The 23,693-nt window shown below is 35.5% G+C and overlaps 1 protein-coding gene across 1 annotated transcript in view; it reads left to right on the forward strand.

Annotated features, from left to right (window-relative positions):
- Window positions 1-19,862, forward strand: part of LOC149538694 (photosynthetic NDH subunit of subcomplex B 3, chloroplastic-like) — a 73,425-nt gene extending 53,563 nt beyond the window's left edge. Inside the window, exon 6 of the mRNA XM_089800026.1 lies at window positions 19,597-19,862. Within this exon, the coding sequence (XP_089656152.1) occupies window positions 19,597-19,635 (39 nt within the window). The 3' untranslated portion in view covers window positions 19,636-19,862. The remainder of the gene's footprint in view (window positions 1-19,596) is intronic.
- The last annotated feature ends 3,831 nt before the right edge of the window (window positions 19,863-23,693 follow it).

Raw genomic sequence — 23,693 nt, forward strand, 5'->3', positions numbered from 1 at the left:
GGAGAGCGATTTTGTGGAGGATTTGATGAGGGACTATAAGAAGAAATCTGAGCTTAAAGGTAAGAGGGTTAAGGCGAGTTTGGGGGTGAGGGCTTCTTCCCCTGTGGATGATGAGACCCTGGCCCGTCGACTGGAGAAGAAAAAATACCCTTCAAGGCGCCTTGAGAAAGATTTAGGTGATAAAGGGAAGTTGGGTGATGAGGACACTCAGGAGCAGGGGACATAAAGATTTTGATGACAAGTTTGATGTTTCTTCTAGACCTCTGAAAGGGATGTATGGTAATCCAGGGGCTATTCTGAAAGAAATTGGGATAATGAAAGGCCAAATGCAGACACTTGGTAGGGAGATGCAAGAATTAAGGACGGAAGTTGTGCATGCCAGTAAGATTGCTCGTGGTGAGCGCACTCTCGGCCAACATATTGACAAGCTCGTGGAGGTGGTTGGAAGTGTTGAAGATGTTAAAAACTTAATGATGAGGATCCCAAAGTTGGAGGCCAAGAACAGGGCTACAGACAGAGACTTCAATGCGAACCAAGGCAAGGTTACCATGATGGAAGCCAAGATAAGTAACCTTGAGAAACTAATAAAACAATTGGCTGACAATGTGGGTACTTTGATTAAAAAACTAGAAATGGATAAAGGCCAGAACTCCCCTCAGGCGGCCGATTGCCAAGGTCCCAGTAAGCGCACCAAGGCTCACTCCAAGAAGACTGATGACACGGGAACGAAGGATGAGGTGAAGGCAATGGCGGAGAACATGCAGATCCTGGTTGATCAGGCGCTGGATCTAATCAAGGCTACCTAGCTGGGTCTTTACCTTCTTTTCTGTTGTCTTTTAGCTATCTCTTTGCTGTCTTTTTGCTATTTCTTTCAGCAGTTCTTTCTTTGACCTCTTTTGTGTTATTTTTGGAGGTCTGTTTCGTGTATGCTTCTACTTCCTCTAACTTTTTCTAGCTTAACTTGTTGTACTACGGTTTTGGTTCCTTAAAACCTGCTTTTACATAATCAAGACAATACCAAGAATGTATAATAGACCATGGCAGTTGTTACTAATCATCTCAAAGAGAAACTATGATTAGAGGAAGATGAATGAGCAGTATCCTTTATGACTTGAATAACATTGATCACACCTACAAATAGGATCATTGTTGGAAAAAGAAATATTAATTAAGAGATCTTGGAGAAAGACTCTTAATAAAGAGGGGTCATTGTTGGAAGAAGGAATAGAAGAACATTTGACAATAGGATCAACATTGTTTGCTTGGTTATAATGGGGGAAGGTGAATTAGATAATTGTCTATGAGGTACTCAATTTCGTGCTTAAGAACATGTTTTGTAATGTCTTTAGGGATCTTGCAATAAGAAACATGTGCATCATAGCCTCTAGTGGAGGATTGTGTTAATAAGATGAATCATAGTAAGTGTAAGTGTAACAACCACTTTTCCCGAGTCTTAACTAACAATTAACATATCAAACAAATACAGTTATTACTTCATTTTTATAGGAAGACAGTTATATCAGTTACGTTCATGTGAATGAGATTAACAGTTACAATCAGTTAAACGAAAATTTCATAATTAACAATTGACAACACCATCAATGAATTTACTATGGAAATTAAAATCTACATACCATGGAATTCGAAACCGAAATCAATCTAGGGATGCTTCTGCAAACACCGAGGTTAGTCCATAAATACCACTTAGGATCAAATGACGATTAACATCTAATACCACTATATCAAAATCAAATGACGATTACCATTAAATACCACTTATATCAATTAGGGCATCAATTACCAATGGATCATTTAGGGCATCAAATACCACTGTATCATTTGAGAGTCAGATACCATTGTATCATTTAGGGCATTAGATATAGTCCACTGTATTGTTTAGGACATCAAATACCACTGTATCATTTGGCCGTCAGATACCACTGTATCATTCCATTTCTTCCTATTGCTAACTGTGGCATTAACATAAGATTAGAAGATATGCTCATAATCATTATTCTTATAAATGAAAGACTGAAATAACAATCCTATAGATATATTTCGTATTCAGTTGGAAGGTCAACCGATCTAACTGGTTACCAATGACATTGACGAGAAGGGTTGCTTTCATCAAAGGAAATAACTGAATTCAACGATATCTATTAATCCATCATATCTTCTTCTTGTATGAATATCATGAATGTAAAAATACCTGTTACCAATAAATGTTTGAATGCTCAACTTATCTTTATCTAATGCACGTCCTAACATCTTGTGGAGAGGGGAAACATTGTCAGGGTCTTAACCACCCAATCACGAACCTTCAACTTATCCCCACACTTTCTCTAACTAAAAAGGCCCTCACTACCTGGAATAGACATGGAATACTTTTTCAGCCACTGAGCATCTTGGTACTTAATCACACCACTCGACAATAGAGAATGAATTGGACATGCATAAGCTATTAAACAATTTTCCTTTTTAAAATAATATATAATTGTTATATTTGATTGTGATTCCATGTTATTGCAGATTTCTTTATCACCTCTTCACCTCTTCCTTGACCATACAGTCAAGTGAGTCCCTGGTGTTTATATCTCAGTAAACCAACTCAATCGGCTGATCCTCAACTAGTGTATGAAAATTACATGTTCCAGTATATAATCAGCTTTTATAACTTGAGGAAAATAATCTTAAGACTTGTGGCAATACAAATTCGATTCTATCATACAACAGTAAATATTTAAAGATGTATAGACTTGACATGAACAATTGATCTCGACTCAGCATGGGAATAATTGGCTCACTGAGAAACTATTCGGTGACACCAAACAAAGAAGTTTAGTATTTCATGGAAATATACCTTTCTGCTGTAAGTATAAATGCAGTAGTAATTTGATAAAGAAAAAATATATATCATTCGATTATGGAAAGTCGACCACATAACCTAGTTGTTGGAAGAAGGAAGAGCCTTGGCTGGGCGCTAACAATCCAGTTCTTCCATTGTAGTAATTCCGAACGCACAGCTCTAAGTAATTAACAATTGTGACTTTCAGCAGAGGTAGAAAGGAGAAGGTAAGGACGTGACAAATACTGTAGAGATAAATCGGAAATAGAATAGGGAGAGAAAATCAATTCTTCATCTTGATTTTTCACAGATCCCAAATATATAGAGGCATTCGATTTCTCAAAGGCTATCAAGAAGCCGTAACACTTAAAAAAAAAATTCGCCTTCTTGGACACCAATATAATATGCCAAGTGTGCATTTCGGTTTCTAGTAAAGAAAATAAATAAATAAATATGGAAAAGAACTTGAAAGGTTGCAAATCAAAAGAATAATATAAACATATTTATTTAGTTGCACGTAAATATATTTTATTAAGAGGACACATTAAATGTTTATCCAAGATCGTACCTTTTAAATATGTATGTCTAAATACATGTTTCATCTTGGAAGATTTAGTTTATCTTCTTGTACATGCATTTAAATGTACGTATTAAATAGATAAATTCTTGTATAAAAATAATACTATGATGTCACCTTTAATTTATATCTATGTGTACGTACATAAATATGTACTATAATGATGTGGTGGAAAAGTCAACCAAAAGCCATTTGAGGTATGCATTAATCAAGTTAAAAAGATTAATATTTTAAATCTTTATTTAATAGTTTGTGTGTCCATTAATTGTATCATGTTATGCAGTCGCTAGGTTCTCAACCATGGTGATTCACGATTCATACCCATTTGTCCAGTGATGGTGATGCTCATGTGCCCAATTCTTTTCTGACAATGCTTCCACCCTTTTGATGTGGTCCCTACAAGAAAATTCTCCGCAGTTAAATCATATTATCATAACAAATTATTAATCATAAATAATCATAACGGCTAACCGCCTTTTCAATTCCATGAATTCATGATAAATAATCAACTAGCATGTTATCTTCATATGAAATTATAACAACTAACCATCTTACCATTTCACAGGATTATAACAATTTTAACTGTCAGCTGACTTCATGTGAACCTCAACGGCTATATGAACATTTTAAATTGGGTTGAAAATTGGGATCTAACATACCATTCCCCTTGTGTTTCATCATCCTCGATGAACTTGAAATTGTAACGAACATTATAAAAGAACATTTTAAATTGGAATGTAACGTACCATTCCCCTTTGTGTTTCATCGTCCTTGATGATCTCTACAATTTTAGACACTAAAAGAATATTCCAAATACAAGATGTATATATAGTATAATGATATCATTTCTTTTCAAAATTCCCGTCTTACTCATGTAGACTCTCACCATATTGTTAGTCCAATTCTCATATTGATATCTTCTTATAAGAGAATTTTCAGTGTTCAATAACTAAGAGTAAGATAACTATTCAAAATTTGCAATTCTTCAACTAACATATTCTAGATCATAACTTGATCATATAGTTTAAATCATTCATACATACCGTTTGGCATGTGGTACTCATTAATGAGTAGATCATCCTTCATAGATCACCTAAAAAGGATTAGTGGATCCATGTTTTTCCATTTATGTAACCTCGGCCTTCATGCTCATCTTATCACAATAATGTTTCATTAGAATAATCATAACATGATAGAACATATATTTCATCTCTAAAATAATATAAAGCAGCTCAGTATGTCTTTTTATTTCCTTATCAGAAAGCCAATATCGCATGTGTATTATACATGTATAGCAGTGTGTTAAAGGGTAAAAACATGATATACTATGAAAGATCATCATACGTCCAATCAAAATCAAAGAGGTTATGTTTAACATGGTACCACACTATATGTATCCCGATCTTCTAGCACTTGACTACATGCCCACACGCAATTCCTGAGACGGGGTGTAGCTTGAATGTTTGTATGTTTTGTCTACCATCTTCCAATTGTGGCTTAGACTTGAGTCCACAAAACTCTTACATTTCCATGGAACTCTACCTTTCATGCTGAAAAAAAATAATATTTTTTTGTTGCTCAACCCATCTTTGGGTCATGGATTGATCATAAGCATCAGAAACAAATTTACATAGGGTTCTTATCGAGTAGCTCATCTGATCATGCTCATCATTCACTTGTAAATATTTGGAAGTTTATCTTTTCCATTTGTGTGACCTAGGTTTTCATGCCCATCTTGTTAGTGGAATGTTTCAAGGAAAAACTCAAGTCAAACAAAAGTTTACATTTATAAATAATCATTGATAGTTTCAGTTATGCTAGTGTGTTTACTTCATATTGGAGCACAAAATGGCCTTCTCATCGTTTAATCAACATCAGAAAGGATTATCATTGTTAAATTAAAAGAGTTCTCAAATTCATGGTTCACAATTTTATTTTTCCTTCAGTTCGAGGCCAACATAGATAACAAAATATAACTACCATTTCTCATGAACAGGAATATAATTACATAGTGTATTGCTGGAAACATGTAACTGAAAAGAAATATCTAGCCATCATCAAGGTTTAGACAACATCGCATCAGGGTTATAGCAATTGGTTTGTATTGTGCAAGTCTCGACATTTGGACCTAGTTTAATCTTCTCAATCTCTACTGAGAATGGCCCTCCCTCCTAGGATAAGGCACATGTACCATTTTGGTCCTACCACTTGAGCATCTTGGTGTTAGAGTGTTTGCTCAGCAATAGACAAGGTTGATGATACACCTCCACTAACCCTTCTCCCTGTCAGCTGGCACTACCGACCTTTTAGTGATCCATTTAGACAAGCACGCCTTTAATCTACCTTGGCCAAGGATTTAGATGGGCAAATGAATAGCTCGATCACCACCGCTTGACTTGCCAATCATGTCATTTTCTTAGTTCTGATTCATCTTTATGATATTGTAGTTTATCCATCTGTTCATTTCATATGGACCACACCATCATCTCAGCCCTTCCTCGACTATTCTAGATGATTTCTCGGTGTGATTTTTTTTTTCTAACTTGATTGTAAAAATATCTAGTTACGCAAATAAATCTTTTTCAACATTACATTCTCAATTTTTCTAAACCAATGTTGAGTCCAAGGTTCAGTGTCGAACACAACGATTTGATACCATAGGTAATAACCACTTTTTCCAGGTCTTAACTAACAACTAACATATCAAAGAAATACTGTTATTACTTCACTTTCATAGGAAGACAGTTATATCAGTTACGTTCATATGAATGAGATTAATAGTTACAGTCAGTTAAACAGAAATTTCATAACAATTGAAAACACCATCAATGAATTTACTATGGAAATTAAAATCTACATTCCATGGAATTTGAAACTGAAATCAATCTAGGGATGCTTCTACAAACACCTAGGTTAGTCCATAAATACCGCTTAGGATCATATGATGATTACCATCCAATACCACTATATTAAAATCAAATGACGATTACCATTAAATACCACTTATATCAATTAAGGCATCAATTACCAATGGATCATTTAGGGCATCAAATACTATTGTATCATTTGGCTGTTAGATACCACTGTATCATTTAGGGCATCAGATACCACTGTATCGTTTAGGACATCAGATACCACCATATCATTTGAGCATTAGATACCACTGTATCATTCCTTTTTTTCCTATTGCTAATTGTGGCATTAACATAAGATTAGAAGATATACTCATAATCATTATTTTTATAAATGAAAAACTAAAATAACAATCCTATAGATATATTTCATATTTAGTTGGAAGGTCAACCGATTTAACTGGTCACCAATTACATTGACGAGAAAGGTTGCTTTCATCAAAGAAAATAATTAAATTAAACAATATAAATTAATCCATATATCTTCTTCTTGTATAAATATCATGAAAGTAAAAATATCTGTTATCAATAAATGTTTGAATGCTCAACTTATTTTTATTTGATGCACGTCCTGATATCTTGTGGAGAGGGGAAACATTGTCAGGGGCTTAACCACCCAACCATGGACCTTCAACTTATCCCTACGCTTTCTATAACTAGAAAGGTCCTCCCTACCTGTAATAGACGTGGAACACTTTGTTAGCCATTGAGCATCCTAGTACTTAATCACACCACTTGACTTGACAACAGAGAATGAATTGGACATGCATAAGCTATTAAACGGTTTTCCATTTTAAAATAATATATAATTGTTATATCTGATTCTAATTCCATGTTATTGCAAATTTCTTTATCACCTCTTCACCTCTTCCTTGGCCATATAGCCAGGTGAATTCCCGGTGTTTATATCTCAGAGTAAACCAACTCATTATGCTAATCCTCAACTAGTGTATGAAAATTACATGTTCCAGTATATAATCAGTTTTTATAACTTGAAGAAAATAATCTTAAGACTTGCAACAATACAATTTCGATTCTGTCATACAACAGTAAATATTTAAAGATGTATAGACTTGACATGAACAATTGATCTCGACTCAGCATGGGAATAACTGGCTCATTGAGAAACTATTCGGTGACACCAAACAAAGAAGTTCAGTATTTCATGGAAATATACCTTATTGCTATAAGTACAAATGCAGTTGTAATTTGATAAAGAAAAAATATATATCATTTGATTATGGAAAGTCAACCACATAACCTGGTTGCTGGAAGAAGGAAGAGCCTTGGCTGGGCGCTAACAATCCAGTTCTTCCACTGGAGTAATTCTGAACACACAACTCTAAGTGATTAACAATTGTGACTTTCAGCAAAGGTAGAGAGGAGAAGGTAAGGACGTGACAAATTCTACTGAGATAAATTGGAAATAAAATAGGGAGAGAAAACCAATTCTTCATCTCGGTTTCTTATGGCTCCCAAATATATAGAGGCATTCAATTTCTCAAAGGCTTCCAAGAAGCCATAACTCTTAAGAAATGTTTTGCCTTCTTGGATGTCGATATAATATGCCAAGTGTGCATTTCGGTTTTTAGTAAAGAAAATAAATAAATAAATATGGAAAAGAACTTGAAAGGTTGCAAATCAAAAGAATAATACAAACATATTTATTTACTTGCACGTAAATTTATTTTATTAAGATGACACATATTAAATGCTTATCCAAGGTCGTACCTTTTAAATATGTATATCTAAATACATGTTTCATCTTGGAAGATTTATTTTATCTTCTTGTACATGCATTTAAATGTACGTATTAAATAGATAAATTCTTGTATAAAAATAATGCTATGATATCACCTTTAATTTATATCTGTGTACGTACATAAATATGTATTATAATGATGTGGTGGAAAAGTCAACCAAAAGCCATTTGAGGTACATATTAATCAAGTTAAAAAGATTAATATTTTAAATATTTATTTAATTGCTCGTGTGTCCATTAATTGTATCTTGTTATGCAGTCGCTAGGTCCTCAACCATGGTGATTCACGATTCATACCCATTTGCCCAGTGATGGTGATGCTCTCGTGCCCAATTCTTTTCTGACAATGCTTACACCCCTTTGACGTGCTCCCTACAAGGAAATTCTCCACAGTAAAATCATATTATCATAACAAGTTATTAATCATAAATAATCATAACAACTAACCGCCTTTTCAATTCCATGAATTCATGATAAATAATCAACTAGCATGTTATCTTCATATGAAATTATAACGACTAACCATCTTACCATTTCATAGGATTATAACAAATTTAACTGTCAATTGAGTTTTGGCTTGAAAATTGGGATGTAACAGTAAGAATGTTAGCAATAGTATAAATCATCAAGGGGGTCTAGAATAAAAATGAGATGGTCATAGTAAAAAGAGTAGAAGGAAGGAGAGTGTTAGAAAGTGAAGTTGATGGTATTTCTGATGTTGTCATTGATCTCAACATATCCTATGCATGTTCATGTTTTACGTTGTATAGATTTGAGTGTATCGATAGTCTTGGTGTATCAATTGGAGTCTACCAATAGCCTATGCATTTTGGTAGAAGTGTTCATAGAAAAACGCGCTTCAAATGTTTGCTCTTGTTCCTTCTCAGTGATGGTTCTATGTTGTGTGCATAATATGGTGGATAGATTGTTTGGGATTGGTCCTATTTGGAGCGTCTTGGTTTGTGTTTTGGTCCCAACAATTTTTACGTAATGCATTTGTCATGATTGTTGGAATTGATGACTTTGGCGATGCTATTGCGTGTTGGAATGTGCGAGGTGTGTAGCATTGGTTGAGGTGGTCAACATCTCATTCTTTACCACCATGAGAATGTCTTGGTGCAACCTTTTTCAAATTGGTTTTGGTTGACATGCTTGGTGGCATCAAACGATATACAAAAAGAGAAGATCTCTGTTGTTTATGCATTGCTTATGTGCAAAGTGAGTGCAAATTTGTTTCTTGGGGATAAGTGTGTTGATCGAGTGTGGATGCAATTGGTATACAGATATATTATTTATATATTGTAGTGTGTAGGTGACAGTGATCTCAGTAGTGGATTCAATCTCCCTCCATATTAAAGAGATCAAATTTCCACAATCCATCATATTGTATTGATATGTTTCTGGATTCGATTGTGTTACGATTTTTACCATCAACGTTTCGAATCACACTACATGATCCATCATCAGGATGAAGAGCAAGAGATGAAAAACACAGTGAGTCTAGCAATGGGCCTAATTTTACTGGTAGTGAGTCTTTTGTATTGATAGATAGCCATTTTTTATATTCAAGGGTAGTTAGCTCGTTTTGTAGTGAGCTAACCTGTGGTGAGCAAAATTGGCAGCAAGCCTCTATAAAATCACTTTAACCAGAGTAACGAGAATCGCGCTGAAATCGCGTGAATCGCCGATTCAATGATCAGATTCATGCACCCCGATTTTTTTGGAGTCGGAAATCGTGATCGGCGATTTCATCGGGTGAATCGCCTGAATCGCATGTATCGGCGATTCACTCAAAAAATCGCCTGAATCGCCATTAGAAATCGCCAAAATCGGCTGGCAACAGCATGCATGTTTAGTTGGAAATAATAAAAAAATCACTTATGTTTTTTGCTTTCTTTTTTACCTTTCCTCTTTGTTATAACCCTAAAGGGCCTTCTAATTGTTAAGCATGACTAGAAGAGAGGAGAAGAGAAAAGAAGAACCATAGGTTATAAAAAAAAAAAAAAAAACGACGACAAATAAAAAATGTTTAGAATGCATAACAGATGATGCCCAAGGGAAGGGAAAGACATAATCAGGTAGTAAAACATCAGCGGTTCCCAGAAAGAGTGTGGGATCAGAAGAAAATCACAAAAACACTGTGTTCCATATAGTTTTATGTGGGTTTCAGAGTGCAAATTTGGTTTTGGCGACCCCGCCCTGTATCGCGACAGGGAGCGCGCCCGGGGCGCTGCCCCAGGACCCCGCGAGGGCGCTGCCCCTCGACCCCGTTGGGGGCGTTGCCCCCTAGACCCCCAGTCGCTGCGGTTATCAGTCGTGGGAAGTCTCACCAGTTGATGAGACCTGAAGCTGTTGCAGGCATGGAGTGTCTGTGGTGGAGAGAACAATAGAGCAAGCCTTTCGAGAGGGGTGATATGCTTTGAAGCACTTGGAGTAGGTGTTGGATGTGAAACTGTCTTATAAAAACTCTTTACCCCATGTGGTTAACACAAACTTCCATGTTTATATATGTTAAGTTTCAACTTCTATTTGATGATGTTATAGTGTGTTTAAGTTATATTCAATAAAGGGTGCATGAAATAAGTCTTAAATTGTTAAAATCTCTACATTTAAAGGGTTTTTTCAAATTTGCCGATTCATCGCCGATTCACCGGCGATTCACCCCCGATTCACGATTCGATTCGGCCGTGCCGATTCCGATACGATTCCGATTCTCGTTACTTTGACTTTAACCGATGTCACCCTAAGAGGTGCTTTTTTTTGAGGATTAGCTTCTCAGTGATTTTTCCTAGTTTGACTTTCCATGTAAATCCCGGTGTTCTCTATGTCCGTGTTTCTGTGTTTTCATGTTTACATCTTTTGTGAATGCTTAATGTGGTTGTTATTCTTGTTAGTTATGTTAATTTTTAGACTAGAAATGAAGATAAGCATAAACAGAAAAAACAATAAACAATAAGACACAACAAATACCCTAGGAAAACCCTCCAACTTGAGGGAGAAAAACCCAGCCACAAATATATCAATTATATTTTTGTATGTTTTTTCTTTTACTGTTGATCCCTCTAATTCAGTCTAAATTCTCCAAGTTGCATATGTAAGAGTTTCATCTCACTTGCATATGAAGTCGGGATTAAAAACCCCGTTCTAAGATTATGAAGTATTTCCAGAAAGAAAGTTATTTTCTCATTAAGAAAATGCAAACTAAAAGCCCACTTTCATGCATTTTGCATACCTTTTCTACACTTCTTCCAAGGCTACAAAGGGCCTTAAAACCTCATTTTTGATTTCTAGATACTTGCCAATTGACTTAAAATGGGATATTAAATTCCCATCTATGAGCAAAACTGCCTTGCCACATGTATAAATATCCATTCTTGCTCCATTTTTCTACCTAAAGCTTGCTATCTGTATATGCACTGCTCCCAGAAAAACTTGTTTTTGGTTTTTCTCTCTCTATTTAAAGAGTTGATTTCATTTAAAACAAATTGCCCTTTGCTACCCCAAAGCTTTCCAATCATTTTCCCCAGTCCCATGCTTTTGAGTCTACCCATTTGTGCATTAATTAGCTTTCAGTGGATACCTCTTATGAAAATGTACTCACTTGGGACTTTCATGTAAGAGTTACTCACAGGCTTGCCATGTTAGGAGAAGCCATTCCATTGAAAGGCAAAGAGAAGAAAAGATGGAGTGCCAATATGATAGATAGATATCATAACTCCAATCCTTCTTCATAGGTTACCTCATATTGTGAAGAAATTCAAGATAGAAAGTTTTCTCATCTGAATATGGAGGATTTCTTGAGAAGAGTTGAAACGCCTATAACTGTTAACATGGTTTATATTAAATTGAGTTTTTGATTAAGGGAAAACAAGATTTTAAGGGATCTTGGAACCCAATACAAAGCAGGTTTTTAACAACGGGACTTGAAACCCAACACTGAAAGATAATCAATAAGCTCCTCAAAAAGAAACATAGCACAAGCAAAACAAGAAAAAGCCAAGAAAGAGGGAGCCAAGAAACATACTTTTTCCCTAAAACAGAAATGGCAGACAATAAAATATGTAAAAAATATTCTACAGTTTGCCCAACAATTCTTAAGATTTCCCCTTTGATCCTTTCTTATGGGATCTAAGGGTCATGTCAAAAGAAGGAGAGGATTTCTTCAAGTGTTTTCTTTTAATCCTAATCCATCCTTCTTCAACCTTGGTTGCCTCAGCTTGCCAAGAACTCGTGGCCACTAAACTAACATAACCAACCATGATAGGGACAGTGGGCTCTGCTAAGATAGGGATAACATAACTAATAGAATCTACCATGACATGGAAAATGGGATCTACAAAGACATAGACAACATAAGAGTGAGCGCCAAAAGAAATGACACCTCAACCAGCAAGGACATCAAGCACCTTAGTACAACAACATGTGAATCAAATAGAGTTACATTCACATGGTTTCAACTTTTCCTCTTGCTGCACAAGAACCAAAATTTGTGTTAAAGCATGTGCTATGAATTTTGGAAATGGTTCTAGAAATATCAGAGATCAAAATGAAACACCATTAGGAGTCTTGATCTTGACACCATAGACATGATTTTCAAAGTTCCATATGTCATCGTTGTAATGGATATCTCAAAGGAAAAAGCATTGGAAAGATGGGAAGAGGATAAACAATATTACATCATGTCTATGATCATTGGTTTGTCAACAAAAAACTTAATTTATCCAGATGTGCTTAAGAGATATGTGCCAAATAGAGTTTAAAGAGGAGATCAATGATCTCATTACATTGCTTAATAGGATTACAAGACTCAAGGAATCAAACACCTTTGAGCCTTATACGTACAAGTACATCTCGTTGATTAAGAAGTCTAAACAAAAGAAGATATTTTTGGGAGAGATGATTAGTGACATTGTGTGTGAGCAATTGGCTCAAGTTTTCTTCACTTGTACATTCTATAGGAACTCGTACTTGGTTTATATTGTTGCTGCTCTTGGATCATTTTCTGGCCTCTCAACCAACGAAGACAAGTCACTTGTGCCTGTATGGGAGCACTACGACCAGTTGCCTTTGAGATCCAATCAACTGCATTACAAGAGGATACAACATGCTTTCTTTGGGCATTTACATGTGCTTGTTCGATAAAGAGCTTCCCAAGAAAAGTGCCTCTGATGAGGCATGGAACAATGTAAACAAGTATGGTTGTCTTTTCTTACAATTCCTCAAGTTCACATACCTGAGAGTGGGATATATATATAAGGAAAACCATATATCTTGCCATGGTATACTACCGATAATATCATATTGATGGAATTGGCAATGCAACTCATGGCGACACAAGATCAATCTACATTACATAGGCTAGGAGTGGGGATTTCTTGACGAAATCCATTTAGCATTGGCAAGTATTCTTTCGATACAATTTTCAAGGTAAAGCGCATGGATTTTGAACACTAGTAGATCGCATTGAAGAAGTTCATGGTAAGGAGTTACTAAGATTGGAGGGGCCTAAATGAAAAGATGGGAAGGCAAATTGTACACGTGCAACTCCTCAAGGGTCTTTGGATTGATTTGTGCAAAAAAGGTGGATATTTGTAAGTTGGAATACTACAAATTAACCATGAAACAAATGGTTGACTTCAACCTTGCAGATATCCCTGATGGGGTTGAAGATGATGGTGATGTTCTTGATCCAGATTATTTGAAGCATCATGTGGAGAGCTTACCTATCCTACCACCTTCATGGTCATTGAAGGAAAGCATGTCCATCTAGGACTGATTGCAGTCAATCCTTGCAAATACAAATATTTGGTTGAAAAGGAGAGGCTTTAAGTACATCAAAAGTAAACCAGGTAAAGGAATCCTACTAGTCCTATTGGGTTGAGATCCGAGATCAGGGGCAAGGGTAAGGATGACACTGCTACTTTGACATCAAAGCCTCTAGTTCCATTGATTCCAAAATTGATCACCATCAAAGATGGTAGGGACACATGCAAGGCTTTTGAGATCAAGGGTGTAAACCCTGAAAGGATTCACATAGGGTCTAGTGATAATGAGACACACGAAGAGACTTTAATTGAGGATCTTGTTATCGAGATCTCTTGTTCCATAGGTACATGAATAATGATGACACTCTTGGATTTTGCACCAGCATTAGATGAGTCTCTGTCTCTCTATTAGATACAAACGTGGATTCTTTTTCCACAATGCATGTTCCTCTAGTGGACCTTGTTGAGATTACACTTGCTCTACTTGTATCCTTAGTTGCTCTTGCATTTATGTCTGAGGACCAGTATAGCAGTTTTGAGAATGTTTTTGATACATATTCTACTTTCTCCTCAATATGTGTTCCACCCTTAACATTGATGGATACGACTAATGCTAAGTTTGAGCAATTCATGGCTGATGTTACATGCAACAGTCCAACGTCGATGGCAATTGAAATAGAGACTCCTCCTATTGTGCTATGGTTGCACAGGTAGAAACAATTACCACATTGGCATTCACATTTGTAGCTGGTTCGTCTTGTTTCTCCTTACCCCCATGGTTAAGCTCTATAACACATAAGAGGAAGAAGGAAGAGATTCCACCTGAGGACTTTGATTTCAAACAAGTCAATATACCTAAGGTCCCGAAGAACAAAAAGGAAAAATCAATTTCCAGGGTTGTGGTTCATGACAATGAGGTCTAATCTGCTGAGGTAGTTGAGCCTCTAGTTGATAAACATATTGAGGAGATGCAATCTACCGATTACAAGTTCACCAGTGTTGAACATGGAAAGCAAACATGACTAGGTTGTCAACAAGATGCAGTTACTTTGCTCACATAGAGGAATGATAGTTATGCGAAAAGAAGAATAGGTTAAAAGAAGATAATGCACTTCTTTTTGAAACCATTGAAAAGCTGAACAACTGCTGTAAGAGAGTTGATCCTGTTTCTACTTCTTTTCCTAAGGAGACTAAGCGGATAAAGTGAAGATCAAGGCCATTGATAATTGGTGTGCTGCACAGAGTTACAACGCGTGCAATTGATTCGGAATGCTTACAAGGTATTGAAGCATGAAGGGGAAATGATAGTCAAGTTGATTGAGCTCCTTATAGCATTCGACCAACAATTCAAGATTCTTGATGGGGACTAGATGTTTGGAGGAGCATGACAAAAGTTGATCGGGAAATTTTGTGCAAGTGTGAGATCATCTCTTTGTCGTAGATGTATTATGACTATTTGCATTTAATGGTCAAAAAAGAACAAGTAATGCAAGGGTTGGTAGCTGAGATCAAGGTGATAGTGGATCACTGTCATACTTAAGAACGCATGATTAGTGAGCGCTTATAGAAATTGACATGCAAGGGTATTGCTGAAAATGGTGAGATGATCAAGGAGGAAGATGCTTTGACAAAGTTCACAGGGGTTATTCATCTATGGATTGAGGCAGATAAATTCTGATTTCAGCATGATTGAAATGTTGACAAGCTATAAAATTTCATCGAGTTGTCTACAAGGCAAGCTGACATAATGTAACAATGTTATCTTTGAAGTTGCAAGCACACTTTAGAAAGTAACCATCATTGTACAACGTATAGGTGAATCAGATCTAGCAGTTGTATTTGAGTGTCTGCAGAAGTTTGGAAATTTTATTGACACTCTTCAAAGGCATTTCGGATGTGTCTTGGACACTTCTTATTTTCTCATGCTTTGATAAGATGAAGCTTTATTGACAAATTCAATGTAGAGAATAAACACTTTGTAAATATAGAAAGACATGTACCTGTATAGTTGCTTCGTGCAATCAAGTTGCAAGTGTTCTAGGCCTTGCAACATTGAATAAGTCAAAGTTAGTTTGTTTATGAATAAGTCAAGGTTGTTGTAGGTTTCCTTTCTTCTCTCCACTTTTTTCTCTCCTCCTCTCCCATATAAAAGAGAGCTCATTGTAAAAACTCATCTTATGTTTAGGGCAGGTATACTATGCTGGAATCTCATGTCTTAAAAACTTTGTGTTTCATGGTGCAAACTTTTCTTAATTGAATAGAAGAAACAAGAGTTCTCAAACATTGTGTTGTGGATCTTGTGATTAATTGGTGTATACTTATGTTGCATTGATTGATCTCTCTTTATTCCAATTTATAGTTCTCTCACGTGAATAATTTGAGCTTTTAGTTTAGTAAAGAAATTGCTATAGTAGGATAGTGGCTGCAAATTACTAAGAGCTATAGACTTTGTGCTTTAGTTTAAAGTATTTTATTTTATAGGTTAAAAATAATTGGAAAGATACATTGTGCCTTGCTAATTATTTTAGTTGAATCATAACTTTGAACTCTGATCACAGGAAGCTTTGGGGTCTTGTTGTCATTTCACAAAAATATCATAGTCAACCATTGTCTTAGGAATTGTTCTTATGGCAACCACTGAGCTATTGATATTATCATAGCAATGGGTGATTTTTGTAGAGTTTAAAGTCATAATTGTTTGTGAATCATTTCTTAAAAAAAGAGGAATTGATTGAGAGCGTAACCCTTCTTTTAATTTTAGTTAAGATCCTATTGAAGCCACCTATGGTAAGAAGGCAGCCTCCCCTATTGCTAGGAGGAGAGAGAAATCTCATGACACTCCGCCTAAAATCACAATATTGCAAGTAGTAGTTCTAGTAACTTACAACCCTTTTCTTGTTTTCATTCTCTTCTCTTGGATCTTGATGAAGAAACAATTTCCGATATTGATCAGAGGACTGAGACCTTTATTGTTGATGCTGGTATTTGTCTCTTTAGGGGTTTTTGACCCACTCTCCCAGGGCTCCATGCTTGGATTTCTAAGTACTTGGAATTATATATTACTGATTCAGTTCAGATCTCCCCCTTGGAAAAAGCCTTCTTTATAGCCGAATTCGATAATTCAAACGATAGGAAGGTCATTCTCTGTGATCTATTTTTTACATGGGAAAATCACTTTCCCCTGATGGTCAAACCCTAGCATCAAGGTCTTAACCAAACTATAAATCCTTTTGTAAGATGTCAATCTGGGTTCGTCTTCCTAAACTCCCTCTTCATCTCTGGTTGGATTCTGTCCTCTAGGAAGTGTTAATGGCTTTAGGAGATTTTTTAATGGTGGATTTTGACTCTTTTGATATCTTTCACTCTACCTGTGCATGAATTCTTGTAGACATAGATGCCTCTAAGAGACTTTTGGTGGAGATTAAACTTTGTACTCCTAAGGGCTTTTGGATTTAATCATTAGACTATGAAGGCTTCCCTTTTAGATGAAGAAAATATTTTAAAATAGGGCATGTTGCGGCTAAGTGTGATTTTGAAAGAATTAAGTCTAAGAAGCCTTCTTCATGGTGGAAGGGAGCCTCTTCACAACACTATACGGTGGTAAAAATCTCATCTCAAGTGGGTGAGAATTCTACAGAAGCTTTGCAAGGTACTACTGGTTTGGTACAAGAGGAAATTGTTATGGATGGAGATGTTCCTTCTGCTCATTTGGATAAGAAGTATGGAACAAATGGTTGCTGTGGTAGCTAAGTTTGCCAGTCAAACTATTGGTTCTGAGACTATTGACTCTGATGAGTGAAATGTTAGTGTGACTATTATTGCTGGCTCTGTCCACCAAGAAGAAGTTGTGAATGTTATTGCTTTGGTTGGTTTAGTTCAGATGGTCGCAAAGGTGGAAAATATTGCTGGTCTAAATGTTGTATCTATTGGTTCTGTTCAGGATAGGACTATTGGTTCCAACAAGTGAATTGCTAGTAATTCTGTTGTTGCTGACTTTGCTCAGCATGATGCTGGAGGAGGTTTTGACCAACGAAATACTGAGTTGGTTCCTTTGGTGGAGGGCTTTAATACTGGTCCTCTCCAGAATGTTCTTTCTGGATTAGTTGGTGGTAACCCTTGTCCTATCTCCGCCTTGAGGTCTGCAGATTCTCAGGCTTGGCAAGATAAGGCTGCTTTGGTGGAGGGTTGGATCCTGGTCATTGGAAAATGTCATAAGTCGTCACCTCCTCATTTTGAAATGATTCTTCCTCTAGAAGACGAGGGGCAAGGGAAAAGCTTAGTTTTTTGTTTTATTTTGCAGGTTATGGGGTCTTGCTTTTAAAACCCATTGGGGCAGTGAGGGCTCAGCGTTTATTTTTCTATATTGTTGTTGTTTTGGGTGTCTTCTTTTTTGGGGCAGCGTCTTGTTTTGGGGCTCTATTTGAAATATCTTTTTGATCATTTTTAACTTTAATCGAAAACTTGCAAATCTTTTAATCAATAGCATCAATTGGAGGCTAGCTAAGGCTCCATAATTATGAATTTACAAAAGGCTAGTCTAGAGCCTTTTCTCTTAAGTAAACATGGATAACTTGCTTGAAAGGTCGTGGAGAGAGAAACATATGATGTATGCTTTCGAATGTGAATTTGAGAAGTGGGAAGTATTGGCCTATATCTCAAATACTACATTCTATGGAAAGTGACGGGGAAAAGTGCATTTAAGTTTAGGTTTAGAGGTTATAAGTAAAACTAGACTGAAAATTCAACAAACTATCCATGCCCCATTTTTAATGGTCAGCCTAGTTTTGGCATGGTCACAAGTGGCATTTAGTGCCATGAGGTCCATATTTTTGGGAGAGGGTCCTATGTTCATTGTAAGGTCAGCCAATATTCATGGTGATGCTATCATTGGAAATGGGAGAAATAGGTGTAATATGCTCCTCAAATTGCTAGGTAAATAGATGCTATAATGATGGAAAAAAATACCGTAAGGATTTTGTCAGCTATATAATTTTAATTTTTACAACAAATAGTAAATTTTCATGCATAGTTGGTGGCACCCATCAAACATGGAGACAAAAAGGGATATAAATTTGCAATTGTTAATGAACATGGAGGTTGATGGCTTGTCCTAGGTAGCTTTGTAATTTTATTGTATAACACTAGTGTTGGTTGTTGCATGAAAAGATCAACTTGTTAATGCCTGATATAACCACTAGACATATAGAACACAAGAGACGGTTAAGCCATGTCGCAAACCCAAGCGCTGTGTTGCACATCACAATGAGACAAAGGGCACAAACCTTGCAATAATCTCCCCTAGTGCAAGTGTGAGGTTCAAACTTGTGACCTAGGCCTTGATACCTATTGTTGGTTATCATCATACCAAAAGATTGATTTGTTAATGTCCGACACAACCACTAGACTTATAAAATATAGGAGGCAATTAAACCATGTTGTGAACCCAACTCTCATGCTACACATCACAAAGAGATCAAGCACACACACCTTGCAACAACTAGGTTATTATTTTGCAAATTGAAAAAAATAAGAATAATTTATGTGCCTTGATAATTTGTCTACAAAGCTACTTGGACATAAACCCTGAAAATAGTTCTTTTGTATAAGAACATGGTAAGCTTTCAAATAAAACTACAATACTAAAAACCCAGAACTAGCTAAGCTCCATTATCTATTACCATTTCCATTATAACACCCATGGATATGTTTTTACTAAAAATAAATTTGTTTTGCAGGTTATTGTGCAAAGGCTACCACAATGGAAGAAAACATAGATACAATGAAGTAAATGATTAAGACATTCATAAAATATGGTAATGTAATATTCTTTTTAAGAAGGCTAATAATTTAGACACAAATTGTAGGTGGCTACAAGATGTCTAATATTTTATTTTTAGAAACATCAAATTAAATTGGAATGAAATATGATAACTTACATCTACCACTGAGAAAACAATATGAAAATAATGTTAACATCAATTCATTTGCAACTCATTCATCATTTACTTCTACATTGTACCTTCATGTGAAGTTTTGTATTGTCAACCATTTGATGATCAAATAGATCACTTACAAATCTCTCGACTTGTTTATATCATAAGCTAAAAATACTTTGTAGTTCTTTTATTCTCCATGCTTTAATTTATGTTTTTGTTGTAATTTCTCTACATGGGATGGTGTAACATCATGCCTTTCATCTCAACCTCTCAATTTTTGTACAAAACAAACACATGTTTTATTTATCGATGATGTTTTCTATCTTCATGTTTTACCCCTGAGATAATGAGAGATTAGTTTGAACTAGCTAAATATATTGTGTTTTTTTGTATTGAAATTTCCTTGTGAAGGTAATTTTATTAATTGTAATTGATAATTAGGTTAATCTTGAATACGTAGGTTCTCATCTTCTTGGAGGTTTGCTACCAAAGATTATACATTACTTTTCTTTGTGTTTAAGTCTTTAACAAGTGATCATTCCTCATGTAAATCTATCTCTTTGTTTTCACAATTATCGATCCAACCCATCTTATCTTGATGCCAACTCTTTCTTGGTTTGGTAATCTGGTTGTATTCTGTACACTTTATTTTCATTAAATATGTTAGCACAAATATATTCTCTCCAAATGATAATTTTAATGTTGGGTAAAAGGAAGCTGGGTATAGGAATCTCGACCTTCAAGCTATGCATCTATGAGCTTTAGCATGGGAACTGATGGAGTCCAAATTTTTGCCTCCATTTATGATGTTGGAGACTTAATTTGCATTGTCATTAATGTGAATAAAAGAGTAAAGAAATAGATAGAAAGTTTATAAAGATTTAACTTACTAGAGATTGCTACATGAAGAATTGCCTAATCAATTTGTAAGACAATGGAGACTGAGATGTGCAATCAACTACAGATCCAATTGGTAATCATAAGAATATGATTAACAAAGCATATATGTTGACCAAGACTTGCAACAAACATACCACTTTCAGTCAAAACCTGTCAAAGTGATACTGCAGAATGTTTTGAGTCTCCAGCCACAATGATACGCCAACATCTACAGGAAATGATACTATTAACAGCTTCAGCAACAATGTGAGCATGGACAGTGGTATAGCAGCGAGAAATCTGGAGTCAAAGTTTGATTTCAATATCTTTGAATCAAAATATGGTGCCGTCAGGTTTCCCAGAGAAGACATGCTGTCAAAGATAGTTGCTAAAACTTGAAATAAAAAAGTGTTCGAGCTCTTTGACTACATCATCTTATCATTTCAGTCCGAGCCAAAAAAATGTGTGCATGACAAAGCTTCTGACGTCAAAGACAAAGAGTGGGTGAAGACAAAGGTTACTATATAGAAATTTAATTAAACACAAATCTGTTGTAGTCAGTATATCCGATGTGCGAATCTTAACAATCACTACATATGCATTGATAATAAAAAAGAAAACATAGCGGTTGGTACTGTAGGTAGACGCCATCAGGATGAATTCAGAAAGTCCTCGAGAAACAAAGTATTTCATTTGGAGCCCTTCCCAAGCCGTCTATTTCATCCAGACAATGACTCAATGTCATTCGAAAGAGAACATCAGCATATCATGAAGATAAAGGTTTGCATGTTGGAGATTGTCGAACAATGTTCACCATAGAATGGCATACCCAGGCACGATATGCGTCATTCGCATGTGATTCAGAGTAAAAATGTTACAGGAACAAGTATTGCAGTCCATAACGGTGATTATACGGGAGGGCTGATTAAAATATGCCTATCAAGTATGAATCGTGAATATTAAAAATTAAAGATGCCGTGAGACTTTTTCCAGATTCGATACCATGAAATATGCAGAAGTCAATAATCAAAGCGGTGGATTAATAAAAGGAAGAATGAATTTAGAAGGCCCGATAAAACTCAAGTTAATAGTATTCATTTATAAGCTAAGTAATTAATTGGCCATGACAAAATTGAGATTATATTTTATTAATGAAAAGATGTGCGATAATGTTATAAGAGTTGTCTTTTTCCAAGAGACAAAGCTCTTTGAAATGAAAAGATAAATATAAATAGGGATTGCTCAAAGGACATTTGAAGACATTCACATCCATATTCTCTCACGAGAAAGTATTTTATATTTATTATTGTATGGAGGGATAAGGAGCAACATTATGATTTTGTAATATAAATTCTATTATTTTATTTTTATAATAAAATAAATTTTTCTTTGTTTATTATTAAAGGCATGGAGATTTAAACTGCAGATGAATCGTCTTTTGTAATTATTAATTGTAATTCTGTATACAATTTAAATTTTGGATAAGTGGACAAGGTCATTTAACATTTAAATTCGATCATCATAGATATTGTGAAATATCAAATTGTTTCTGTATCTATGTCTTCTTTGTCTCCCTAGCAGAGGAGTTAAAATTCAATTTGGATTAATTTAAGATTGCATATATATTTGATTTGTCACATCTTGATTATTTAATTGTTGGCAGTAAAGTGCATAAAACATTATAAAGTTGTACGTGAAAATTCACTGAAGTTGACTCTATTGCCCGGATGAGCAAAGACATTGGTCTTTTTATTTTTGAAGTCAAAAAATCTATTTATTCCTTCTACAAGCATCAAATAAATTATTATTCAATTATACAAAACATTCAACCATTATCTAGCATTCAGTTTTCATTTTAATTGAGTTCGAGGACCTTGCCAGCCGAAGAACTCCAAAGCTTAAATTCGCTTTAGAAAAGCTCTGAACTAGGTGATCAGGTTCGAGGAGAAGGTCTACCCGCCTAGGTGTAGCGGAGCCTGAAGTGCCTGGGAATCAAGAAGTATTCTCGTTCGTTGGCCAGAATTGATTGATAAGTCATATTGGTGAAGTGGCAAGCTCTTGGATTTCCAATCTGCGGTTTTGGGAACCAACAGGAACAACTACAATCTTATAACAAGCCAAAAAGTTTTGTTAACTAGAAAGCATATTGAAGCCGACATCATTCAAAAAACAAGAAAACACATCATGTGAATGACAAATGTGAACAAAAAAGTAATGTTGATCAAGAGAATACTTGGTAATGCAACCAATCGCAAGGACATTGATGCAAAGATGCGAAAATGAATCTTGGCATCCGCTAGGAATCACAAACCAATCTCAAATCATTAACACAAACCTTTCACACTAATCACTTAGTTTTCATGAAGTTTTTTTATCAATATTCTATTTATACACTAGATAACCATGTATAGAACTGCTATTTACATTTTGGTTGTTTTGAAGTTTTTAGTTTAAAGCTCTAAAAAGTCTTGATAACTGGGAAAGCTTGACAACACTCGCAACATTCAGGATATTCAAAAAATGGCATGTGCACAATGAACATGCATTGCAAAGCAATGTTGGTCATGCGAATCTCTAAAAAAACAACTTGCTAAAAGCACACTGTTTCAAGGACATGAAGAGGACCCTTTAGCATCCACTAGGGATTTCAAGTAGCACTAAATAAACACAGACCAATCATACTGACTGCTAAAATTACACGGAGATACATATGAATCTGCAATTTAGAATCTTGGCGCGACCATGTACAATCAAATTGTTAACTTTTTGATTGCAATAGGGCCCTAAGATCATGTAATGCCCACTTTTTGGGACATTAGAAAATCAAGTGTCAAATTCATTCAATCTCAAAAGTGACTTATTTGGAGCTTAATGCAAATTACTATAAATCGATTAATGTAAAAAAAATGGATAAAAAGGTGACAAAAGAGGAAGAAGACGAAAGAAAAAAAGGGGAATGTGAAGAGTCACCAGGCTGTCCTTAAAAGAAGAAAGAAGAGCCCATTTATGTATGCTTG

The sequence above is a fragment of the Cupressus sempervirens genome, chromosome 9 (assembly GCF_028749045.1).
Source record: "Cupressus sempervirens isolate cs-2001-9-10 chromosome 9, ASM2874904v1, whole genome shotgun sequence".
NCBI lineage: Eukaryota > Viridiplantae > Streptophyta > Pinopsida > Cupressales > Cupressaceae > Cupressus > Cupressus sempervirens.